The sequence below is a fragment of the Trichosurus vulpecula genome, chromosome 1 (genome assembly GCF_011100635.1).
Source record: "Trichosurus vulpecula isolate mTriVul1 chromosome 1, mTriVul1.pri, whole genome shotgun sequence".
Classification (NCBI taxonomy): domain Eukaryota; kingdom Metazoa; phylum Chordata; class Mammalia; order Diprotodontia; family Phalangeridae; genus Trichosurus; species Trichosurus vulpecula.
The window spans coordinates 506,377,233-506,404,155 of NC_050573.1; the positions used below are offsets into that span (position 1 = coordinate 506,377,233).

Sequence of the window (26,923 nt, forward strand, 5' to 3'; positions counted from 1 at the left end):
GATCATGTAGGTCTTTCCAGGTTATGAAGTCAGTATCTTCCCCATTTCTTATAGCACAATAGTATTCCATTACATTTATATACCACAACTTGTTCAGCCATTCCCCAGTTGATGGGCATCCCCTTGATTTCTAATTCTTATGCCACCACAAAAAGAACAGCTATAAATATTTTTGTACATACAGGTCCCTTTCCCATTTGTGTGATCTCTTTGGAATATGGTCCTAGGAGTGGTATTGCTTGGTCCAAGGGTATGCACATTTTTATAGCCCTTTGGGCATAGTTCCAAATTGTTCTCCAAAATGGCTGGATCTGTTCACAACTCCACCAACAATGTATTAATGTTCCAATTTTCCCACATCCTCTCCAGCATTTATCATTTTCCTGTTTTGTTATGTTAGCCAGTCTGACAGGAGATACTAAGCATATGAATTTATTAAGCAATACATGCCAGTTACCCAACAAATTAGGACTAGCTCTCCTCAGGTTTGCACTGGACCCCAAATATAGGAAGAGACAGACTTTTATACATTAAAAACATTAGAGAGCAATTAACTAAAATAAAACAAAATTAACCAGGATAGAAAATGGGGTAATCTGGTTTCTAATTGGAGGAAAGATTAGGGACTTTCCAAGTTGGGAGGGGGAGAGTGAACAGCTGCAATTCCCTGAAATCAGAAAAAGAGGTTTCCTACCCCAACCAAGTATCTGTATTCAATCAGAGGAACATGGAAACAACACCTGATTGGCCAGTAAGGGGTCAGTTTTCAGATAAGAGATATGGGTTGTTTGAGATGTATGATTGTGAGAAAACTTTCTGTATCAATCTTCAGATTTAACTGGGTTTCTGGTCAGTGTAACCTAGCTCCATCCTTAAGGGTCTCTGAGCAGTAGGTACATGTGGTCTAGTTTCCCAGACACTTTCAGCAAGGTTCAAACAATGGAATAAAGTTTTCTCACAATTTCCACAATTGAATAAAGTTTCCTCACAAGACAGAAATTGGACTAGACCCATAATTCAATAGAAAGGTAATTGAACTAGCTCCATAATTGAGTCACAAGATGGAGTCAGTGTGGTTTACTCAGATCTCACCACTACTTGCTGTTCTAAGCTCTTCCATTCCCTCAAAAGCTGTCAAATCTCAATCTCCTCATTTTGTAGAAAACCAAGACTGAGAGATGCAACATTAATTCATTTTGAGTCCTAAACATCTGAATTAAAAAGGAACTTTTGGAACACAGGCTGTTGTTAAGTTAGGGACTAAGCCTTATTTTAGGAAGAACTTTACTTTGAAAATTAATGCTTGATCATTTCATTATGCTATTTTAACTAGGTCAATTTCACTCAGTCTGAAAAAGTGATGTGGAAGTAGATCTTACCTTCCCACAGATTATTAAGAATTGAGTCCATCGCACAGTTATAGTGGCATGCTGACACATCAGAATGTATAAGCCCCTGATTCCTGTCAATTTTACTCTTACCTCTAAAACATGGGAAGGATAAAACAGATGAGTTAATGGCTGTGGCTGTGAGAGGTAGTTTGACAGAGTTGAAAGGGCACTGCAGTTTCAATCAGTGGACTTGAGTTCAAGTTTCAGCTTTGCTACTTGTCAGAGTGTGACCTTGGGAAAGTCACTGAACTTCTCTCACCTGCAGTTTCCTCTCTTGAAAAATGGAGTTAATATCTGCCCTGCTTCCATCTGCAGAGCAGTTATGAAGAAATAAGATAATATATGTAAAAATCACTTTATAAACTGTAAGGTACTATACAAATATATGGTGTTAGTATTGGGGGAATAAAATGTTATACAATAAAATCTTATACATGGTTGTTTTATTTTTTTAATAAACTCTGTATTTTACATATTCAGAGCTGGTGGATGCTTTGAAGCCTGATTATGTGGCTCCCCTTGTCCTCTGGCTATGTCATGAGAGCTGTGAAGAGAATGGAAGCTTATTTGAGGTACTGTGCCTCTCTTTTTGTTCCCGTTTGGCCATTGACATCCAAGGGCAATGATAACTTGCAGTTCATTCATTTAAAAAACAATTTATTAAGCATATATGACAGATACTTTACTAGGTTCTAAGAGTACAAAGACAGAAAGCAAAAACAGTCTCTTCCCTCACAGACTTTATATACTTAATGTTCTTTTGGTTCTCACACATAAAATTTGCAGTAGTTATTTTCTACTTAGTTACTGATTATCTCATTTACCTGATAAGGGCAAGGGGCAGAGCTGGCAGAAAATAAGAGTAGAGATAATCTTTGTTCAAGCATTTGCTTCTTCTCTCTTCTTTTTCTCCTCCCATATGAATATGCCATCAGGAACAGGGGACAAAAAGATGCAAGAACTAAGATTCTTGGTGTCATTGGTAGTAAGGGGCTGTTCTTAATTTAAGATTAAAAACCTCCTATTTGGGCAAGAGGAGAGCTTGAAAGCGTGCTTCTGTCATAATTTTAGAATACAGGAGCGAAGGTAAGGTTTTCTTAAACTCTCAACCAGCCTCTTCCATCATCAGCCTCAGGGAAAGCTTTTGTCTGTTAAGCTTTTATGTTGCTTAACCTTTTGCAGAAGTTTAAAAAAAATCATCATTATTGCTGATGACCATTTTGCTGTTTGTTAAAGAAAAAGTCTTCTTGTTTCATGGCTAATACTTGCAGCAGTGTCTATTACTACTATACTTAATGTCTGCAAAAAACCAAAATTTTAATGTTGCGTGATCCCATGGAATGTGGATTTTCTGCATATATTTTATAAGCCAAAGACCAACTATTGGCTAATATCCTGTAGTAACAATCTTGCTAGCAGCTGCTGTGGGGATGTGAGATCCACCAACGACCAGCACCCAGAAAGCTTCCAACAGGTTCTTTTGATCTGCTTTACTAAGGAAAGTAGCATTAAGGGGTTAACAATCTTATTTCAAACCAACACACAAATATCATTCACTTAGTTTAGGGGAAAAAGCCAGCAGACAGACCTTGTCTGATTCAAATCACAAAACCTAGTTACCAGAGAAGAACCAACATCTGAGTTGTAAAGCTGGGGTGGGGGTGGGGGGCAGTTGCAGCTTACCCAGAGTCTCAACACTCCTTCCATGATTGTGCCCCCAAAAGTCAAAGGCCAAGCTGTCCTCACTTATATCCTGTTTAGATCCCTGAGGGCTGTGACCTCACCTTGGCTGGGTGTGGGATAGTTCCCCATCCCTAGTATCACATCATATACAAATGACTCCCAGTTGTTTCTGTGCTGAGAAATAACCAAGACAAAAAGATCCCACTTTATCTGCCCTATTCAAATAAAGGCCAGAATCATTAAAGGCACTTAAGAGAAGAACAGCAAAAAGTCCCACCTTAATTACTATTACATATCCTAAGTGAGGAAAAATAGCATTGATCAAATTATTGAGATAATGTTTGTTAACCTTGTATTCCCAAAGTGAATTCATACTTGATTATAGCCCTTGCTAAGCAAAACACTTTTACAAGTATGTTTGAATTTTCGAAATATTTCATATCAAAAGAGGCTGGACTATTATATTAGTCACAAAGTAGATTGTGCCCCTAAAAAGAGAGCTCTTTGAATGGGAAAACAAACAAACCGTGTTTGCAATGAAAAATAATTACACAAAATTATCATATAAAGTCAATAAATTAATCTGTATGGAACTAACCTTTTTTTTCCTTTTCCTAAAAATTAAATGAGTAAAATTCTGCTATTCACAAATATAGAGGATAATAAATTGAAAAAAAATTGATGCCTTTTAATTTTTTTTACATTACCAAAGTTTCCCCCAGTTTTTATCCCTTTCTCTTTTCCAGAGAACCATCTCATATAACAAATAATATTTTTTTAAGGAAAAAGAAGAGAAAAAATGAGTAAAATTGCTCAGCCCATTGAAAAAGTCTGAAAATGTATACCACATCTGTGGACCTCTCACTTCTGCAAAGGAGTGGATTGGCAGTATCTTCTCATATCTCTTTTTAGGAGCTGTACTTTTTATTATAATTTATTTGTTTATTATTTTATTATAATTTTGCAAACATTTGCTTTTAATTGTTTTGTAATAGTTGTTGTTTCCATTTCCATTGTAGTCATTGTGTATGTATACTGTTTTCTTGGATCTGCATCAGTTCACTGATACTATTTTTGCTTCTCTGTATTTGTTATTTATTATATTTGTCATTTCTTACAGCACAGTAATGTGCTGCTACATTCATTATAATTCATAGTTTGTTTAGTCATTCACCAGGGTAATAGAAAATTAAAGGGAGCCTCAGAAATGGGAAAATTTTGAGTGGAAAATATACTCGGAAATTGTAATTTTGTGGCTTAAGAAGAGAACATAGCTAGGGTTTCTTTCACTTGTTTTCTTTTTCTTACTATACCCCTAGTGCAGCGTTTTTCTCACTTGCAAAGTTTAGAACCTCTACTTCTTCCTGAGAACCTCTTTCCTTGGCCTTTTTTTTTTTTTTTGACATTAACGTCTATGAAGTTGCCTTTAGCTGAGAGTTATAATGCCTGGATCATCTCTCTGTAGGTAAGAGGTGGAGACTTAAGATATGGAACTGCGTGGGATGGAAAATCAAATAATGGGAGAGGCATCTTTAGGCAAAGCAAAGTGAATTTATTTTACAAACCTTGCATGATTTGGGCATTGCCTCCACTAGGACGAACTAGTGAAGGGTGGCAAGGTACAAAAGAAGTACATCAATAGATATACCCTTAACGCAAAGATTCCCATCCATCTCTATCCCTTCTCCCCATTGGCTGGGAGGTGGGCTTACAATCTAGGTGCAAAAATACAGAGCCAATCCATACATATTTTCCTTATTTGGCTACTAATGTGGTGATGATATGGCTAGGGTAAAGAAAAGGAATGAGGAAGGAGAGGGGGACCTTCCTGGAGCAGGGAACAAACAGCTTACAGGTAGTCCATTATCTCCCTATTTGGTAAAATTCTTGTGCTAGCACAGAGAGAGGGGGAAGGGAGGGGCACCTACAGCTTCAGGCCCTGACTTTCCAGAAGTTAGGTAAGTCACTACAAGGTTAAATTCCAAGCCTCTCCTACTCCCTCAGACATCCCCCATTCCAGAAATATGAGAAGAGAGTAGCCCCTATATTCTTACCCTGTGAAGTCTTCACAAATTATATCATTTTCACTCAGAACAAAGCTTTTTTCTTTGGGAGAAATTCCTGGGAATTTCCTCCAGTCAGTCATCCTTTCCAGTCTTAGTGTTTTGCAAGGGTGAGAGGCAGAGCTGGTTGGCTTTGCATTGATATCCTTGTGTCTCGGTGACTTGGGAAGGGGTATAGTCAGCTGTGAGTTGGAGGGATCAGGAGGAATGTCCAGCATAGGTTCTTTCAGCCATGTATGGAGAAGCTGTTGCTTGCTAATCCATCTGCTGCAGGGAGACTAGCAAGGTTGGTTATAAAATTTCAAAGTTGGAAGCAATTGAAGAGGCCATCTATTTCATTCTGTACCTGATCAAAAATTACAACATGGTCATCTAATTGACCTTTGAAGATCTCTCATGAAGGGGGCAGGGGAACCCATTACCTTGTGAGACAGCTCATTCATTCTTGCTCTGATTGTTAGGAATTCTTTCCCTACATGAAGCCTAAATCTCTCCCTTTGCAACTTCTGTCTATTGCTTCTAATTCTCCCATTGGTCTCCCATGCCTAATTCACATGACAGTCCTTCAGATATAACTATTATGTCTCCTCTAAGTCTTCCTCCAGGCTAAACATTCTCAGTACCCTATAACACATGGTACCTAGTCCTCTCATCATCCTGGACACTCTCCTTTGAATGCCTTCCAGGTCAGGACATAGCAGGATTATCACTTCCCTCACTTGGAGTGCTATGCCTTTCAGTGAAGTCTAGAATAGCATTTGATTTTTTGAATGCTTTGCTTCACAGTTGATTCGTAATGAGATTGCAGTTCAATAAAACTTTCAGATCTTTCCCCACAATAATTGTCTATCCAGACTTGCCCCTTATTTTACTTGCGGAGTTAATCTTTTTTTCCCAGGTATGAAACTGTATTAATCTCTATACATTTTGTTTTGTTCGATTTGACTTACAGTTCAACACCTATTGACATCTTTACAAATTATGACTGTCATCAGATATTTTAGCTGCCTGTCCCACTTTTGTGCCATTCTCACATTTGAGAAGCAAATTTTCTGCCTTTATCTTTGAAGAAAGGACTCAGCTATTGAACCAGGAAGATAGAGAAGTAAAAGAACAGACTTCAGAGCTGTGTCAAAGAGGAGGAGGGGTTGAATCTCTTTTTCCATCACTCTTCTCCCTTTCTCTTTGTTCCTCTCATCCTCCACTGTCACTTATCAGGCAGATTTGGTTGTCCAAAGAGAGTTTTCTCTATTGTTGCCTTCTGCTGAGGAGCCGAAAAGATGCTCCATACTTTGCTTTCTCCTGCCATCTGTTGTTGATACTTTGAATAGGAGAGAAGAGAAGAGGAGACAGAGGTAACTATCTGCACTACCACCAGTTACTGTTTTTTTGTATGGTGGAAAAGAATCCTTTCCAAGGAGCTAAGTTTGAGAGGATTTTGAAAAACTTGGGATAAGGGTTAGTTTCTTTTCCTAAGAGAAAGTGGCATTATGTCAACTGTAGGCATCTCCCAAACATGAAGTTAGAAGTGATGGATACTGCAATTGTTATCTAGGAGAAAGCCTAGATGAGCAGAGGAATGGTTTGGAAATGTACTATCAGAGAAATAGCCCAGCAGATCCCCTCATCTAGCTGACAGCCCTTCAGATTTATGAAGACAACTATCATATTCCCTATAAGTCTTCTCCACTGAGGTGTCAGCCCAGCACAACATGGATCAGCTCAGCTTAACAGTCAAAACATACATTCACAGAGAAAATAATCTTGCTCATCAAGGAACTTTTTTATGGACAGTTCCTGAGAAAGAAAGGATATCAGAGTCTACAATTCTAGAGTTGTGAGTTGCTCTGACCACATATATTCCTTCCATAATTACCACTCTGGTGCTTTAAGAGTGTGCCTGTTGTCTCTGTGGACACTATATATATTAATGGGAAATTGTGATTCAAGTTTTTGAAGTACCTCAAAGCTAAGTCTTGAGGTACTTAATAAATGCTTGCTTTGTTGATTTATTTTCTCTCTGCTTTTTAACTTGGTAACTTCATTAGCTTCCACAGATTCAATTATTAGCTCTATGCAATTGACTCTCAGGTCTATATATCCAACTCTAGTCTCTCTTGAGCTATAGATACATTTTGCCAGCTGCCTGTCAGACATTTTGAAATGTAGCCTTCTCAATATTAACATGTCCAAAACAACTCATTATTTTTCCCTTCTGAAACTTTCATATTTCTCTTAAGGGACCCACCATCTTTTTGGGAACCCAAGTTTACAACTGTTAGGGTCTTGACCACCAAGTTGCCCTATCTCAGTCTGCGATGATGAGGTGGGAGCCAAGATGGATATAACTCCGATTTATTGGAAGCCATTATCCATATTTATAGGTTTTTGCACTACATAAGCAGAAGCAGGTGTTCAAGGGGATGAAAGCATGGAAAAAAAGGGATGCACTTCAGGATTGTATTGTTGCACTTAGATTAGATGTAAGTAGCGATATCTGGTGGGAAGAATCTGGATTATTGTAAACTATGTTGCCTACAAGCATATGGGAAAAACTAGGGCTGTGGTAAGGTAGTTTCCATAGGAGTATGGGAACAGAAGGGGAGTGCTGTTCTACAGTAACAGGGAAGGCTGGGAACAGGAGGGGAGTGCTGTTTTCTACAGTATCTGAAGAGGCATGGGAAGGCTCGGGCAGGATATAAACTGGTATCAATACTGTATGAGCTATGTGAGGCACGGGGCAGGATGCCCTTGTAAAGTATCCAAGAAATTCCCATTAATTAAAGCATGTTTGTGTTAGGCACTAGTTCAAGAGCATTAGGTAGTGGCCAGCTGTGTTCCTCCTTCTGGGCTTGTGAGTCCTTGATGAATGGACTCTGCCTGCATGAGAAAGGATGGCTATCAGAGCAGGAGGGGGGTGCTGCTAGGTGGGCTGCTAGGAATGGAAGTCTTTCCTCCGGGCACCTACCGTTCCAACTCCTACTAAGCCTATCTGGTATTACCCAGGAAACAGGCCAAGAGCTAGGGTCCGAGCAGCCCCGGGGTCGGCACTAACTCCCTACATACTACCTTGGTGTTATACTCCTTACTTTTATCCCACATATTTATTCAGTTGCCAAATCTTATTATTTCTACTTAATGTCTCTTCTGTGGATTCCCTTCATTCTACTCTGACAACCACCACCCTAATTCAGGTCCATATCACCTCTTTCCATGACTATTGAAATAGCCTTCTAAATGGATTCTATGACTCTTAAGCTCTTCCTAGTCCATTCTGTCCTCCACAGTGCTGCTAAAATGATTTTCCTAAGTTGTAGGTCTAACTGACCTTGTTATTTCTTAATAAACCTTAGTGCCTTGTTGTTATCTCCAGGATCAAATTTAAACTCTTCTGTTTGGCTTTTAAAGCTCTTTACAACTTGGCCGCATCCTCCTTTTTGAGCCTTCTTACACATCACTCTTCCCTTTGCACTCTGAAGCCCATCAAAACCAATAACATTCCATCTTCTGTTTTCTGTACTTTTGCACCAGCTGTCTTCCATGCCTGGAACGTACTTCCTTCTCAGCTGTGCCACTAGAATTCCTTGTTCCCTTCAACATTCAGCTTTAGTACTATCTCCAGCATGAAGCCTTTCCTCATCCTCTCCCCCCATCCCCACCTCTAGGTCCTTGTGCATCCCATCCAAGGTTGCCTTATATCTCCTTAGTATCTGTTTCATGCACACCTATATATGCGCATATTGTTTATTGTTTTGTTAGGATAGGATTGGGATAGGGACTATTTAATTTTTGTCTCTTATTTTCTCAGCTACTAGCACAGCTATAAGGCCTGGCACCTAGTAAACATTTAGTAAATGCTTATGTTTTTTTTAAAAAATAGTGCTATATTGAGGCTATGTGCCATTAAGAGAAGTTTGAAGTCCAAAATTATGGTGTTGACTGTTGACATTCCTTTTGTATTCTGCCTTGTAGTGCTGTATTCAGTTTTGGGTGGCGTATTTTAGGGAAAACTTTGATAAGGGAGAGAATATCTAAAAGAGGACCACTGGAATGGTGAAGGGCATTTAGCCTAGAGAAGACTTATGGAGGAAATATGGTAGCTACCTTTAGGTATTTGAAAAGTTGTTTTATAGAATAGGTATTAGACTTTTTTCTGTCTCTAGTTTACAACTAGGAGCACTTTGTAAATGCTTGCAGAAGCTGAGTTGGAAGGGACTTTGGAGGCTGTCTAATCCATTCAACACCTGAACAAGAACCCCCTCTATATCACCCTTAACTGGCCATCTGACCATAGCTCGAAGACCTCTTAAAAGCAGGAACCCGTTCCCTGCAGTCACTTTTGTATAGTTGTTAAGAAGTTTTCATTACATAAAGCCTAAATTAGCCTTTTTTGCATCTTCCAGACTTGATGTAAAAAGAATTTCCCTAATCGGTCGTTCAACCAGCAAGTGTTTATTAAGTGCCTACTGTGTTCAAGGCACTTTGGGAGATACAAAGATAAAATTGAAGTAGTCCCTGACTTCAGGGAGCTTATATTCTAACCAAGGAAAAAACCACACACACAAGTATATACAGTACCTTGAAGAGGAGAGCACTAGAAGATTTTGGAAAATGCTAATAATTAGAGCTTTCCAAAAGGAATGGTCTTGAGGGTACTGGTAGTGTTGGTTAGATCACTGCTTCTTGGGAATGTCATCGAAGCCTTTCCTGATGCTTCCTTTCCTTTCACTCTCACCTTCCCTCTCTCCCTTGCAAATGTTTGTATCTGCCTTCCGAGGACACTGGGAAAAACCTTGTATTGATTTTCTATATGAATTTTCTTTTTTTCTTTTGGTGTGGGGAAGTAGTTGAGGTTGAGTGGCTTGCCCAGAGTCATGCAGCTAGTGAGTGTCTGAGGCCTGATTTGAACCCAAGTCCTCCCGACTCCAGGGCTGGTGCTCTATCCATTGCATCACCTAGTTGCCACTGTATATGAATTTGTGTACTTATCTTTGCATTTGTCTCCTTTAGTAGAATGTAGGCTCATTGAGGAGAAGAAGTGCTTCATTTTTATTTTTGTATCCCCAGCACTGTGCCTGGCACATAGTAGGCACTCACTAAATATGTTGGTAGCTCGGTGATGTAGTAGTTTTCGTTAGTTCCATACTTGGAGCCAAGAAGACCTTAGTTTGACTCCTGCTTCTGATGCTTATTAAGTGTGTGACCTGGGCAAGTCACTTAACCTCTTTGTGCTCATTTTCTTCATCTGTGAAGATATTAGTAGCATTTACCACATTGGATTGTTGTGAGGTTCAAATATGAAAATATTTGGCATTTGTCAAACTTTAAAATGCTATATAAATGTTAATTATTATTATTTTTGATTGATCAGTTATGTTTGTATTGGAGTGGATTATGAAATTGGTGATTTTTATGGCCCTTGGGGTGAATTTTACTCAGATTTCTTTCTTTTTTTAAAGAGTCCGAAGCAAGATATTTTGCCTACTTTCATTCAGATCGTATCTTGTGAGGGTATAAGAAATCTCAGTTCTGGTTATTAGAACCATTGCAATTTGCATCTGTTTGGTTTTCATCATTATTGATGAAGCATCAGATGCACATATTAAAGCAAAGATCAGTGTGCTTCAAAACCAGGCAAAGAACAGCTCACAGTGTAATGAACAATGGACTCTGCTGCTTCCTGACTGTTATTGTACTTTCTTTTAGAAAGCATTTCCACATATAGTAGCGTCATCTGTTTACCCCCAGATGACTTTTCCCTCTCTAAAATATCATCTTTGCTTAGATAGAAAATATTGATAGATTTTCAGCACAGAAAGAAGTGGCTTCAGACTAATTTAAGATCAGGATTTTCTATGTAAGTATTCTCTGGGGTTCTTTCTGTCCTCAGTTACTAAATTCAGTTCTCCATCTTTTTTTTTCCAGATATTTTACGTTGTGATAATAAATAGTAACAATATATAACAATACATAATTAATCCTGTAATAAATTCTGGGCTTTATATGGTGTTCTCCATTTGTTTGGTGTATATGCTCACAATATAGAATTGTCATAAAATTGTGAGACTGGATTTTACTGCACTAAGTCATTCATCCCTGTCTCTAGGCAGAAGCCAATTCTAGGAAGATAATTGTTTAGACTTCATTTTAAAATTTCCAGGGAAGATTTTAAGTCAGCTAATGATGATTTTTTTCTTTCTCTCTTTCCAGGTTGGAGCAGGCTGGATTGGGAAATGTAAGTGCCTCTTAGTTGTTGGTTTGTGTGATTGTTTGCAGCATTTTAAACCTAAATGTGACCCCACTTATGGCATGATGGAAAGTTTGTTAGGAGCTTTTGAGGGCTAGCTCTAATTTATACCTTCCTTCCTTATGCAGCTTTAACCATTTCTATGCCTATGTGAACATAGCTTTTTAGAACACTTAAATGTCACTTATTGTTCCCCAGTTCCATGACATATTTAGAGTTTCTCTCTTTCTTCATCTTCCTCTTAGTCCATATGGAGATCTCTCTGTCCTTTGTACCCTGATTAGATCATCATTCTTTTGAACCGTGATCAGCTTAATGGTCTCTATCTCTATCTCTTCTGGGTAAACTTTCCTCCCTTGATACTTAGGAACAGGATTGGAAGGATGTGGTAGCTAGTTTGGCTGTGGCAAAGAGCAGCATTACTTTGGACTGGAATCTTGAGTGAGGTAAGGGAATACACTGTTAGTCTACCTTTTCCCTAGAGTTTCATATGATCTTGAAGCATGAAAAAACGTCGAAAGGATAGGACATGGACTGTGAAGCATTGGTTGATAACCTTCAAAGATTGAGTTAAGCTGTTTGGTACAAGCTTAAATCTGTTTTGCCTTGAGTTTCCCAATTCCAGGACAGATTTAACAAATTACTCTGCTCTAGAAAAGTTCCATTTCTGTCTCACTTTTGATTTGTGTTATTGGCATTAAAATTAATTTTCTAATTTGATATACTTCAGAGGTAAAAAGCACAAATGGATATTTGTTTCCTTCAAGGGTCAGTTATTTTCAACACAGGGGACTCATATCCCAACTCTTGAAATTATTTCATGTGTCTCTAACACCTGAATCCTAAGTGACTACAGTACTTGTGGCCATTTCTGAAAACATTGATTTTAGTAGGGAGAGCCAAGCATGACACTAAGAAGTTTGGCATTTTTAGCAATTAGGAATCCTTAGAAATGGGTATTTCTGTTAGTCTCACACTATAGAGATCTTCAGCCTAGTGACCCTCAAGGTTGAACTACGAGTAATAGTCAGCATTCTTCATGGTTATTTTTTCTTCTGGATATTTTTCAGCAGAAGAAGCAAGTTGCATTCTTGTTTCACAGAATTTTTTATTAACATTGGTGACCTTGTGAATTAGCATCTTTTTGATAACTAAGCCTTGTTGGAAAAAGAAAGGGAAGGATAAGAAGGAGCCCATGTAGACCAATATAATAGAAATGTTCTTATTTAAATGAATAAAAAAAAAGATGTCCTCTTGGGTTTCCTCGACAGGTGAGATGATAAAGATTTTTTTGTATTTTTTGCATTTTACAAATAAAGAAATTAAGCTTTTAAGAAAGGCATGTACTTTAATTCTTTTTCAATATTAGGAAAAATCTTTTATATTTGTCCTTTTAAGATGAAGAACTCTTAAGAAGGTAAGTTGCTTTTTTTTGGGTGCCTGTTTTAAACTTTGTGATTTGATGTCTTTCCTTTTATTCACTAGTACGTTGGGAGCGAACTCTTGGTGCCATTGTCAGGCAGAAAAATCAGCCAATGACACCGGAGGCTGTGAAGGCTAATTGGGAGAAGATCTGTGACTTTGACAATGCTAGCAGGCCTCAGACTGTCCAAGGTAAAGTGAATCACTATTTCATCCATAAAACTGAGGCCGGGGAACTGAAGAAGAGACAAGAGTTGTCCTTAGTTGAGATATAAGCCTCTATTTTAATTTTAATGATTTATGAATTCTATAAGAGCCTGTTTTCTACTTCAATAAATGTTAAAACCATTGAACTTTCCTCTCCAGGTCCTTAACATGAATCTCTTTTAGTCGATAGTAAAAGATTTTTGTAAAGTATATTGTCCAGCTATGAATGTCAGAGTCTAGGACAGATTTGCTATGTGATTTTCCTTAGGCTCCTCTACTAAAGCATTTTGGCTGTGATTTAAGGATTATTAGTTCAGACATGGTTTTTAGATGTAGCAGTTACTTTGTAAGCTCTTACAACTCTACAGGCATGCTATTAATTTAAACTTTTATTGCCGTGATCTCTACTACACAAGAAGAACTGACTCAAGAAAGGATAGTTTATGTTACTTATATCGCTCCTGTTTTTAGTTTTCCAGTTTTGTTCATAAATTCCTCCTTTGGGTGATTGAAAGTATTGAGCTTTAACACTTCATTTGCATTTAATTGTTAGATTTTTAGAATTAAATAGTAGCATATAATAATAACTAAATATTAATATATAGCTCTTCACTTTCCTGAGTGTTATGTTATTTGAGCCCTACAGCAACCTTGTGAGGTAGATCCTGCAGGTATTATTATACATATGAATATTACTGATGAGCAAACTGAAGCTCAGAGAGATGTTAAATGATTTTCCCACGGTTAGAGAGCAAGTGTCAGAGATGAGATACTAACTTGTGTGTTTCCTACCCCAAGTCCATCACTCTTTCCACTACAGCATTCTTTTTGAGGGTATTTGCCAGCTTTTCCTCTTAAGTGATTTAAGGGCAGGAACTGTGTCTTGTTCCCCTTCATATATCTCTCAGTGCTTATCATAGTGCTTTGCATGCTCTAGGAATTTGATGGATGTTTGTGGAGTGATAGAACTGCAGTGGCACCATCAAATTCCCAGTCACTCAGGTTCAAAATCTTACAGTCATCTTGGAATCTTCCTTCCCCTTCTCCTGTATCTGCATAATTGCTACAGTCTCCTTGTTTATGCTTTCAAAACTTCTCTCTCATCCATCCCTTCATTTCATTTCCTCTTCTACTAATCTAGGTCAAGCCGTTGTCATTTAACAGAGTGATTAATTATCCTTTAACTGATCTCCTTGCTGCTAGTTTCTCTGTACTACAGTCCACCCTGTACCTTGACATCAGATTTGTCTTCAGGATAAAATCTGGATTCTTCAGGATGTTTTCCAAAGTTCTGAACAACATGGCTTATTCCGTCTGAGTGCAAACCCACTACTCCAGCTTGACCAGTATCTATCTTACACTATTTTTATTCTTATCTTTGTTGTCATGTTCATGCTGTTTTGCTCTTTCCTATGGAGCCCTCCCCTCATTTTTTTACCTTTCCAAATGTTTTTTTTTTTGAGGTTCAGATCAGTTTCACCTTTTCTCGATGGAAGTCTTACCTGCATATTCTAGATATCATCAGCCTCTCTCTTCTCAGAATCTTAGGACCTCTGCTGTCTGGGACCAAGCATAAAGAATTGCTTTTTCCACTGGATAGCCCTCCAAATACTTAATTATAGGTTCCATAACTTCCTTTCGGTCTTTTTTTCTTTAGGCCAAGTTACATCCTCTCCTCTTTCAGGTGATCTTCATTAGGCTTTTAACTCATTTAACATGCATTAATTACGTACTATATGCAAAGCATTGTGCTAGGCATTGGGGATATAAAAATAAGAATCAAACAGTCCTTTTCCTCAAGAAGATACTTATATTCTGGTCAACGGAATCAAAGCCTTTCTCTCTCCCCTGGTTGTCTTCTCCTGGATGTTTTCCAGCTCATAATAGCTAATAATAATAATTTACATTAATATAGTGCTTTAAGATTTGCAAAATATTTCACTTTATATCATTTGAACATCACAGTAACCCTGTGAAGTGTTATTATTCCCTTCATTTTACAGGTGAGGAAAATTGTGATTATTTATCTTAACTTTTATTTCTAGGTGTTAAGTCCTTTTTTTGTATATTTCTTAATAAGTCAATATTCATTTATTAAGCACTTAACCGTGTGCCAGGCACTGTGCTAAGCACTGAGGATAAAAAGAAAGGTCAGGAAATCTGTCCTTGCCCCCAGGGCATTCACATTTTTTTTTTTTGGAGGGGGGAAGGCAGGGCAATTGGGATTAAATGACCTGCCCAAGGTCACACAGCTAGTAAGTGTGTCAAGTGTCTGAGGCTGTATTTGAACTCAGGTCCTTCTGACTCCAGGGCCGGTACTCTACTTACTGTGCCATTCATTCCTTCCGCTAAATTACTTCAATATCAGATAGTTAATATAGAAACTCCATGTTTTCCCCTCCATTTGTTCATTTTTATCTATTTTTCCATTGCCTGCAAAGAACTTCATAGATCTCAGATGAATACTTTACATGTCTTTCCAGCTCCCTTTTCATTTGAAAAAAGAAACAAAAAAACCTTAGTAACTGAGTGGAGATTTGATAATACAGCTAGGTCGTGATTAATGAGAGCTTCCATAACGTGAAATTAGATTTAGTACGAAGTATAGAATGATGCCAGGTTGCGTTTAATGTGAGCCAAAATTCAAATAATGTGACGTGTAAGCTAGTCAAGAGTTGTAACATGCTGCTTTGTTGTCTTTCTGCACTTACCTATCACTGAGTGTGGACATTGATGTGCTGCTGCATATGCTGTTACCAACAGTTGTTGTTTGTTTTGTTTTTAAAGAGCCCCTAACAAAATGGATAAAAGTAAGAATATTTCAGATGGAAATACTGCAGGCACAGAATATAAGAGGCTTGTTCTTACATTAGGACAAAAATTTGATGTAATTGAATGGTATGAATATGATTATAGTAACTCTAAAATAAGGTGAACTGTTGGATTGGCTAGATCTGTGCAACAAAACATACAACATTCTGGCAAAATAAAAGTTTGTGGTTTGTAAACAGAATAAGGAATAGAAGTGTTACAGTGATAGAAATGGACCATCTTTTAGCTATATGGATTGAAAGCTGCAGTCAAAGACACATTCCTCTTAGTAGAGCAGTGGTTCAGGCTGAAGCTTCGAATTCATTTAAGGCAGTCAGAGAAAATAAAACCGAAGTGAATAGTGAAGAAAATTGTACTGTAAGCATCAGTTCGATTGCTTCAAAAAATCAAGTTTAGTTGCATAATGTTAAAATTACCAGAGAGGGAGCCAGTGCAGATGTGAGGTCATGGCCGCTAAATAGCCTAATATTTTGAAGAAAGTAATAGAAAAAGATGGATATGCTGATTAAGAAATTTTTAATGTGGATGAAATAGGGTTGTTATGGACAAAGACACCTTCTGGAATTTATATTTCTAAGAAAGAATATACTCAACCTAAATTTAAAGTGTCAAAGGATCACCTAATACTTTTTTTTGGAGGTAATCCAGAAGGAGATTTTAAATTAAAACCAATGCTTATCTATTGGTCTCAAATTCCTTATGCTCTGAGAGGCTACAACCATTGATTACTTCCAGTTCTTTGGCAGTCAGATAAGACAGCATAGGTGCCTGAAGCTGTTTCTTGAAGACTGGTTTGTTTTTTTCAATTTTTTTTTGCCCAACTGTTGAAAAATATTGCAAGGACAATAATATTGTGTTTAAAGCATTACTGATTTTAGATAATGCCCCAGGTCATCCAACTATACTTGGTTCATTGTATAAGAATATGAGCATGAAGATTCACCAATGTGTAGATAAAGCTCTCTACACTTACTAGCATATATATGAAGATTTTAAGAAGAGAAGACAGTTCAGTCAGTGCTGCTAAAATATTTTAAATGACTTTAAAAATATTTTTTTCTCCTATCAGTTGTAGGCTTTGATATTTTATTAGGTATGATATTTGGTCATTTAAAAATTTTGTCTTCCATAACTATTTTATCAATTTGTAATAAACTTGAATCAAATATTGTATGATCAGAACATGTGGTTTTAAGTTCTGACTCTAACATTTCTCTCTCATCTCTCTGACCCTCAATTTCCTCTTCTGTAAAATGTGGGTAATAACTCAACTTTGTAAACCCGAAAGTGATATGATTATCTGTTGTCTAGGTGGCACAATGAATAGAGTGCTGGACCTGGAATCAGGAAATCTTGATTTCAAATCTGGCCTGAGACATTTGCTAGCTATGTGACCCTAGGCACATCACTTAACCTGTCTGCCTCAGTTTTCTCATCTGTAAAATGGAGATAATAGAGCCTACCTCTCAGTGTTGTTGTGAAGATGAAATGAGATGATACTTGTAAAAGCACTTTGTAAAACCTTAAAATTCGATGTAAATGCTCATAGCTGTTTTATAAGAATATTTCCTCTCAACCCTTAGCTTTCTGATGATAGCAGCCATGTGTTTTAGTTGCTTTTTTTCATCTGGCATCTAACATACTGCTATATACAGGGACTCAAATACTTTTTGAACTATTTTTGGACATTTTTGCAGAACATAAATACAATTGGTGGCCCTCTTTTTAGCATAATCCATACTTTGATAATCCAGATTTTCAATAGTATATGAGAGATGGACTTTTCGAGGGAAAAGCTTTAATCAGTCATTTTTCTGCAGAATTTTCTCTATTTCACCCTTCTTTCATTAATAACTGCATGTTTGTTAGAAGAACATAAATGTCTGAAAAGTTTTTCTCCTATTTCTAAACATAATTTCTCAATCTTATTGAATTTTCCTTGAAAACTACTTTTTTGCCTTTTCTTATTGAAATGTTAAAATGATTATGACACATTACATATGTGGCATTACAGATTCATTCTGTATTTTGATATAGGAGATGAAGATAGCCTATAATTAGTAGTAATCTATCAGAGTTAAGAAATGGTATGAGGGAAAGCATAAAGAAATGCATTAGTGGGTTTCTTTTGATGTGAAAATTCTCCTTTAGTCCCGTAAAGCATTGAATTGTTATACAAAGGAAATTACTGCATGTACATTTCAAATGAAAAGCTACCTTCTATATCAGCAGTTCATACTCTCCCAGAAGATTTCATTAAAAATTATTAGCAACATTAATTTAAGTAATTTATGCTGTGATAAGCAATTATATGCTAAACTATTATGTATAATTATTGAAAATACCAATTAGTTGAGGCATTTGCCATTTTAAATAATGTAAATGATTAGAGTTGAGAAATGATTAATAGTTATATATTAATTTGAGGATTTTTTAATGACCAGACTGTTCTTAGGATTTAAATTTTTTTTGCCAAACATTATTTGAGATATTGCCCAAGATGTTTTGTGGTTTTTAAAATTTGATATCCCAAGTAAACTGTTACTTCTGTATGGTTAATTTGACAGTGAATATACCTTTATTGGAGCAACTTGTTCCACTTCTTACTAAAAAAAGAAGTAGAAGTCATTAGTCTTTGGTATTTTATTTTTCTCAAATATATCCATTCTCATGCTTCATGAGAACAGGGACTGTTTTATGTTTCCCAGCATTTAGCATGGTACACTCCACATATTTGGCACTTAATATTTGTTGAGTGGAATCAAACGAAGTAATTCTTTTTTTTAAAATTATTGATATAGTTTCCTTTTACATTGCTAGAATTTCTCTCCATATCTCCGCCTTCTCCCAGAGAGCCATCTTATATAACAAATAAGTTTTCAAATTAAAAAAGAACAGGAAGAGAAGAAAAAAATCTAATCAATGTATTGAAAACAGTTGTGAAAACATGGACTATTTCACAACCATACACTTCCTGCCTCTGCAAAGAGTGGGGAAGGGCGTCTTCTCATCTGCCTTGTTTGGGCTGTGCTTTGAACTTATATGATAAGTATACTTGGTCTGAGTGAACTGACCTATTCTGCTTTATTCTTTGGAATAGGTAACTCAGCAAGGCAGCGACATGTGTGGTAATGTCTGTTAGTTAGGTTGAGCATTGTAGAAGCACAATACACAAAATCAGGACAGGCCAATGCACCTAATCCCCACAATTTGATTTTATGACTTTATTAGAAAGATGCTAGAATGCTCAGATAGGACAGAATGCCAAATTCTAATATCCCTTTTCATTTTTCATTTACTTCTGTTAATCACTGTACTTCGTAAGGGATGTTTCAAGGACTCATAAAGCTCTTTTGAGCTTACACAATCATGTTCACTTGTGGATAAGGCATATTGTCAAAAACAAAAAATATGGAATCAGAATCTCCAAAATTAAAAGGATTCAAATAAGGATGAAAAATAAATATTAGTTCTTCTGGTTCATTTTGAAAAAGGAAAGTACAATCCATTACAAAACAATTATATAATAAAAATAATTCTATTTAACAAATATTTATTAAACATCTACTATGGGCAAGTATTGGGCTCGTGTGTGTGTGTGCTGTATACACACATACAAAATATAAACAATTTCTCCCCTCAAAGAATTTAAGTTCTATTGGTTTGAGGTGGGGACTATGATGGGATCAATGCAGAGATTCAGACAAAATTACCTTGGCATATTTAAGGAGGGAGAACTTTCAGTTGGGGAGGGGAGTGATATGAGGTTCAGGGAAGGCTACATGAATGAGGTATCAGCTGAGCTTTACTTTAAAGGAGATAAGAATTCTGAAAGGCAGAGGTGAGGAAATAGTATATTCTAGACAAGTTTTTCAGTTGTGTCTGACTCTTCATTACCCCAGTTGGGGTTATCTTGGTTTTTTGGCAAAGACACTAGAGTGGTTTGCCATTTCCTTCTCCTGTTTATTTTGCAGATGAGGACACTGAGGCAAGACTCATCTTCCTGACTTCAGACTCGGTGGTCTGTCCACTAGATATGCATCACCTAGTTGCCCATTCTAGAAATTGGGGTTGGCCTTTGTGAATTAAGGTGTTCCCAATTAGTAAACAAGCGAATAACCAGTTTGGTGGCAATGTGTACAAAAAGATTGTACAAGGAAACATATTTTTACTCTAATTTCTAATATCTTCCACAGATATAATTATGTCCTAGGGGGCACCTTTCTAATATCTAAAAATTTATAATAAAGATAAGAACTTGTCATCCAAGTGAAGACCCATATCATTAGGTATAATGTGGCAAAAGTTTGTACCTCAGATTTTGCTAAATGGTTAGAGGACTGGATTATTAGAAATGGATGCAACAGCAAGTACCAGAAGGATTTTATGCCAGCGGATGGCTATGGTGAACACAATTTTCTGTTGTAGTACATCATTGTGAGACAGATAAGGAATATATGTAGAGAGACCTATTTGAATGTGAGAAAAAGGATTTGGAAGCTCTATGCCACTTAATATCATTTGGTTGGCACCAAAATAAGCCAGTTTATGTGACAAGGACTGTATTTACATTTAAAGACTGTATCTGGGGGGTGGGTGGAGCCAAGATGGTGGCTGGAAAGCTCTCCCCCACAACCCTTCAAACACCTATAAAAATGGCTCTGAACAAATTCTAGAACTGCAGAACCCACAGAATAGCAGAGGGAAGCAGGACCCCAGCCCAGGACAGCCTGGATGGTTGCTGGGCAAGGTCTATGGCACGGGCTGGGAGTGGAGTGGAGCAGAGCCCAGTGTGGGCCATGCCCGGACCAACTAGACCGGGAGCTGGGCGGAACAAGCCGTAGTGCCCTGAATCAGTGAGCTGTGGCAGTTACCAGACTTTTCAACCCACAAACACCAAAGACAACAGAGAAGGTTAGTGGGAAAAACTGTGGGGACAGAGTGAAAGGAGTTCGTGGTGGGCCACCGCCCCGACGGGCAGCGGAGGTGATGCAGCTCTGAGGCTGCTTACAGAGCTACAGCTGCAGTTGCTTCTGGCCCCAGGCTCACTTGGTGGGAGGAATTAAGTGGCAGATCAGAGCAAGAGTGCAGAGCTGTTTAGGTCTGAGTCAGGGTCCGGGTTGACAGTTCTTGGGGGAGGAGGAGCGCTGGTGTGGCAGAGCTTGCTGTGTAGAAATAGCTCTGAAAACAACAGCACAGCCCCTCAAGCTTGGGACAAAGTACTAACTACTCTACAAGCAGTCATATCCCAACAAAAAGCTCAAGGGTCAAGAAGTTGGCTGGGAACATGAACAGGCAATGAAAATGGACTCAGATTCAGACTCAGACTTTGGAATCTTTTTTTGGTGACAAATAAGACCAAAACATACAGCCAGAAGAAGTCAACAAAGTCAAAGAGCCTACATCAAAAGCCTCCAAGAAAAACATGAACTGGTCTCAGGCCATGGAAGAGCTCAAAAAGGATTTGGAAAAGCAAGAAAGAGAAGTAGAAGAAAAATTGGGAAGAGAAATGAGCGATGAAAGAAAACCATGAAAAACAAGTCAATGACTTGCTAAAGAGGACCCCCCCAAAATACTGAAGAAAGTAACACCTTAAAAAATAGACTTAACTTGAATGGCAAAAGAACTCCAAAAAGCCAATGAGGAGAAGAATGCCCTGAAAGGCAGAATTAGCCAAATGGAAAAGGAGGTCCAAAAGATCACTGAAGAAAATACTACCTTAAAAATTAGATTGGAGCAAGTGGAAGCCAGTGACTTGATGAGAAATCAAGATATTATAAAACAGAACCAAAGGAATAAAAAAATGGAAGACAATGTAAAATATCTCATTGGAAAAACCACTGACCTGGAAAATAGATCCAGGAGAGATAATTTAAAAATTATTCGACTACCTGAAAGCCATGATCAAAAGAAGAACCTAGATATCATCTTTCAAGAAATTATCAAGGAGAACTGCCCTGATATTCTAGAGCTGGAGGGTAAAATAGAAATTGAAAGAATCCACCAATCGCCTCCTGAAAAAGATCCCTAAAAGAAAACTCCTAGAAATATTGTCACCAAATTCCAGAGCTCCCAAATCAAGGAGAAAATACTGCAAGCAACCAGAAAGAAATAATTTGAGGATTGTGGAAATACAATCAGGATAACACAAGATCTAGCAGCTTCTACATTAAGTGATTGAAAGGCTTGGAATAGGATATTCCGGAGATCAATGGAGCTAGGATTAAAAACCAAGAATCACCTACCCAGAAAAACTGAGTATCATGCTCCAAGGAAAAATATGGATTTTCAATAAAATAGAGGATTTTCAAGCTTTCTCAGTGAAAAGACCAGAGCTGAATAGAAAATTTGACTTTCAAACACGAGAATCAAGAGAAACATGAAAAGGCAAACAAGAAAGAGAAATCATAAGGGACTTACTAAAGTTGAACTGTTTTGTTTACATTCCTACATGGAAAGATGATGTGTGTAATTCAGGAGACCTCAGTATTAGGGTAGCTGAAGGAAATATACATACATACATACATATATATATATATATACATACACATATATATATATATATATGTATGTATGTATGTATATAGACAGAGGGCACAGGGTGAGTTGAATATAAAGGGATAATATCTTAAAAAATGAGATCAAATTAAGCGATTAGAGAGGAATATATTGAGAGAGGGAGAAAGGGAGAGAGATTGGGGTAAATTATCTCACATAAAAGTGGCAAGAAAAAGCAGTTCTGTAGGAAGGGAAGAGGGGGCAGGGGAGGGGGAATGAGTGAATCTTGTTCTCGTCGGATTTGACCTGAAGAGGGAATAATATACACACTCAATTGGGTATCTTACCCCACAGGAAAGAAGGAGGAAGGAGATGAAAAAGGGGGGACAATAGAAGGGAGGGCAGTTAGGGGGAGGAGGTAATCAAAAGCAAACACTTTTGAAAAGGGACAGGGTCAAGGGAGAAAATTGAATAAAGGAGGATAGGTTAGGAAGGAGCAAAATATAGTTAGTCTCTCGCAACGTCAGTATTATGGAAGGTTTTTGCATAATGATTCACATGTGGCCTATGTTGAATTGCTTGCCTTCTTAGAGGGGGGTGGGTGGGGAGGGAAGAGGGGAGAGAATTTGGAACTCAAAGTTTAAAAGCAGATGTTCAAAAAAAAAGTTTTTGCATGCAACTAGGAAATAAGATATACAGCCAATGGGGCATAGAAATCTATCTTGCTGTACAAGAAAGCAAGGGAAAAGGGGATGGGGAGGAGTGGAGTGACAGAAGGAAGGGCTGATTGGGGAACGGGGCAGTCCGAATATATGCCATCTTGGAGTGGGGGGGAGGGTAGAAATGGGGAGAAAATTTGTAATTCAAACTCTTGTGGAAATCAATGCTGAAAACTAAAAGTATTAAATAAATAAATAATAATTAAAAAAAAAAGACTGTATCTGAGCAATGTTTTCTATTCAGGGTAACGATGGCTTTACCTCAAATATTGATGTGTCTGTGGGAGTACGATGAAGTTGCCCCTAAGTCCATTTAAAAAAAAATCTTAACCTTGAAATTTACATAGTGTAGGCTCTAGGGCTCCTTCAACCAAACTCCTGCTTACACTGGCAGTCCGATTCCAGAGGCGAGCTTCTACTTTTCTCCTCAGTTTTTAGGAGACCCTTAGGGCTTAGGGAGTAGTTTTTCTAGCTCATGAACCCCCGTGAGTGTGTTTCTCCCCCCAGTGATTATTAGTCATATTTAACTAGCTAGCCAGGCATTTACTAAGGTCATAGAAAAATGGTTGGTATAGACGATTTCCCCTCAGATTCTAAGACACATAGAAAGTCCTTATTTGATTTAAAGTCCAAAATCAAGGTATTACACTAATGATAGAGTGATTAATAAGAGTGGTGGACCTTGAGCATTTGGTTCATGGGGTTAGGTTACTAACCTCAACAGACATGGTAAATTCTCCTACCATTTCCTCAGTGACATAGTTAGACATAGAATTAGGCACACCCTAACAGTCAAAAGACTTTGCCGAATACTTGAATGGCTCTATATAATTGGGAGTTAGGGAATGAGGGTGCAGTTTTATCCAGTGTGTATGGTTGTGACTTTCTGTTGGCTGGCCACTTAAATAAAGATTAACTGGAAGGCAACCAACAGAATTTTAGTCACTGTTTAATGACTCCTTAAGGGACTGAAGTCTTCTAAAGCAGATTCTCACATCAGTTTTACAACCATAATGGGACAAGGCATATTCTTAAATTTTTTTTTATTCTCCCCTGGTTACACATAAAGAAAGTTTTCAACATTAAAATTTTTTTTTGAGTTTCAAATTTTTTCTCTTTCTCACTTCCCTTCTCTTTAAGACAGTTAGCATTTTGATATAGATTATACATGTTCAATCATGTAAAACATATTACTATATTAGTCATGTTGTGAAAGAAGACACAGACCCAAATGAAAAAGAAGCATGAAAAAATATGGAAAGTGAAAAATAGTATGTTTTGATCTGCATCTAGACTACCTCAGTTCTTTCTCTGGAAGTGGATAGCATTTTTTTTCATCATTTGTCCTTTGCAGTTGTCTTGGATCATATTGCCATTACTGTGTACAGTGTTCTCCTCATTCTGTTCACCTCACTTTGCATCAGTTCATGGATGTCTTTCCAGCTTTTTTCTGCAATCCACTTGTTCATTATTTCTTATAGCACAGTAATAATCCATTGCCATTGCAATCACTTACCAATTGATGGGCATCTCCTCAATTTCCAGTTCTTTACCCTCATAAAAAGAGCTGATATAAATATTTTTGTATAAATAGTTTTCCTCCCCCCATTTTGTAATCTCTTTGTGATACAGACCTAGTAGTGGTATTGCAGGATCAAAGAGTATGCACAATTCTATAGCCCTTTGGGCAGAGTTCCAAATTGCTCTCTCGAATGGTTGGATCAGTTTGCAACTCCATCAATAGTGCATTAGTATCCAAATTTTTCTATATCCCCTCCAACATTTATCATTTCCAGACAAGGCATATTCAGTTATCTCCATTGCTTTGGCCTCAAACCTAAAAAAAATTTTAGATACAAATCAGAATCCTCTCTCCTGTTTGCTGACTAGCATTTTATGCACAGAGCAAGTTTGGACTATATGTACCTTTAAATGGTGCAAAGAGATCTGGCTCAGGAAACAAGCACAGCTATTGGTGTAGGGCAAAAATTGAAATGTTTCCTTACGTCTTATGCCATGATAACCTGAGTGGTACTGTGACCTAAAGGCCTGATGCTATTTTAATTCAGCTGTTAAAAGCAGAGTGCCGGAGACCAATAAAATTCTGATGAACTTAATATTAATAGTTCTAGGTCTTTGGAGACACTTTGGCCAGACCTTGTGATTTTAGATTGCAAGAATATGGTAGCTGCCAGTGTGACTGAATCTTTCAAGGATCTGCATTCAGCATCACGTCCAGAGCTGACAAAAGATCAAAGTACCAAATAGTGTCCCAGCATCAGGCATGAGAGGAGTACAATGTACGATGGTGCTCACTGATTGTGGTGGCTTTTGGAGGCAGGATCCTGGCAACGAACCTGTGTTGTCTTTTTAAAATTTAATCCAAAATACTGCCATCTTATGAGAAAACTCATGGTGTTATCAGAAGAAGCAGTCATGTAGAGCAGAGGTATCAAACGTGTGTCCCTATAATACTCCCACCTGTGGCCCAAACCAGATTGACTGTAATTGTGAAATGTATTTAACAAAATAAATAAAAATACTATAAAACATAGGTAATATTAATATGTGATTCTTCAAGTCAATATGTGGCCCCCAGGAATCCTTATGTATGGTTTAGTGCAGTGATGTCAAACTCAAATAGAAAGGGGGAAGGTGCCACTAAACCATACATAAAGATCTCTGCAGGTATGTGTTAATTTAGAAAACCTTACATTAACATTATCTACATTTTATTATATTTTTATTTATTTTGTTAAATGTTTCTCAATTACATTTTAATCTGGTTTGGGCCTTATTGCAGCCTATGTGCCACATGTTTGACACCTTTGGTTTAGTGGCCTGGTTTTTATTTGAATTTGACACCGTTGATATAGAATATATCCAGTGGGTGAGAAAATATAAGGAGTGTGTGTGTGTGTGTGTGTGTGTGAATTTTTTAAAACTATTAATTGTAGGGTGCTTATTTTTAATCAAGAATTAACAGAGAACTGATCGCCTTTCCTAGAAAGATTTTGGTACTTTTTATTGCTCTTATTTTCTGTATTTAGTTATTTTTATGTATTTATTGTAGATGCATTCTTTAAATAGATGCTTACATTTTGCACTTAAAGGTAACCAATTTCTTGGCATTTGCCCTGTACTATTTGCCATGAGCTTAAGTATGTATCCAGATTTGTTGTGACATTCGAAATATTTTGTGTCAGACCAAACATTAATTGGATAAAGTAAAATTATGTATTGATGACTTTAAATTACAGACTTTGTATCTGTATGTGAACTACAAAGTTTGTATTTTTATCCTGGAGGCAATAGATGAGCCCCTGAAGGTTTTTGAGCAGAGGCCCTGATTATTTTGGGAGCTGCATGAAGGATGGATTAGAAAAGGGGGAAAGTAGAAACAAGGGCTAGTTCCTTTGCTTCACTCCCAAGAGTGGGAGGTGATGTTCACCCAACAGATGAAAGGTGTTGTGGTATAATTTGTAGAATGCTCAGCTTTTAGATTTAGGAACACTTGGATTTAAATTCTCCCTCAGACACTTATATACAAATATGAACTATTTTTATTTTTATCATTAAGATACCATGGCCAAGAAATGTGAACTTAGCTTCTGGTTGGGCTTGGTCTTGAGGGTGAGAAGCCTGGTGTCTGAGTGTTCTTGTTTTTCTTGGTGAAGCAATGCAGAGTAGGCAGAGTACAGCCTCTAGGTTCTGTTGAGGAGGCCTCCAAGTACAGTTTCTCTGAGAAATTGGGATTTTACTGAGGCATTCTATATTTTGAAGGAGAATAGTGCAGTGGGTGCTGGTGTAGGGACTTAGATATCAGCCAGGACTCCTTCCTACCTGGATGCTTAATGATTA

The 26,923-nt window shown here is 37.5% G+C and overlaps 1 protein-coding gene across 1 annotated transcript in view; it reads left to right on the forward strand.

Annotated features, from left to right (window-relative positions):
* Positions 1 to 26,923, forward strand: part of HSD17B4 (hydroxysteroid 17-beta dehydrogenase 4) — a 143,558-nt gene that overhangs the window by 53,840 nt on the left and 62,795 nt on the right. The window contains exons 9-11 of the mRNA XM_036740782.1: positions 1,872 to 1,963; positions 11,348 to 11,372; positions 12,870 to 12,998. Coding sequence (XP_036596677.1) covers positions 1,872 to 1,963; positions 11,348 to 11,372; positions 12,870 to 12,998 — 246 coding nt within the window. The remainder of the gene's footprint in view (positions 1 to 1,871; positions 1,964 to 11,347; positions 11,373 to 12,869; positions 12,999 to 26,923) is intronic.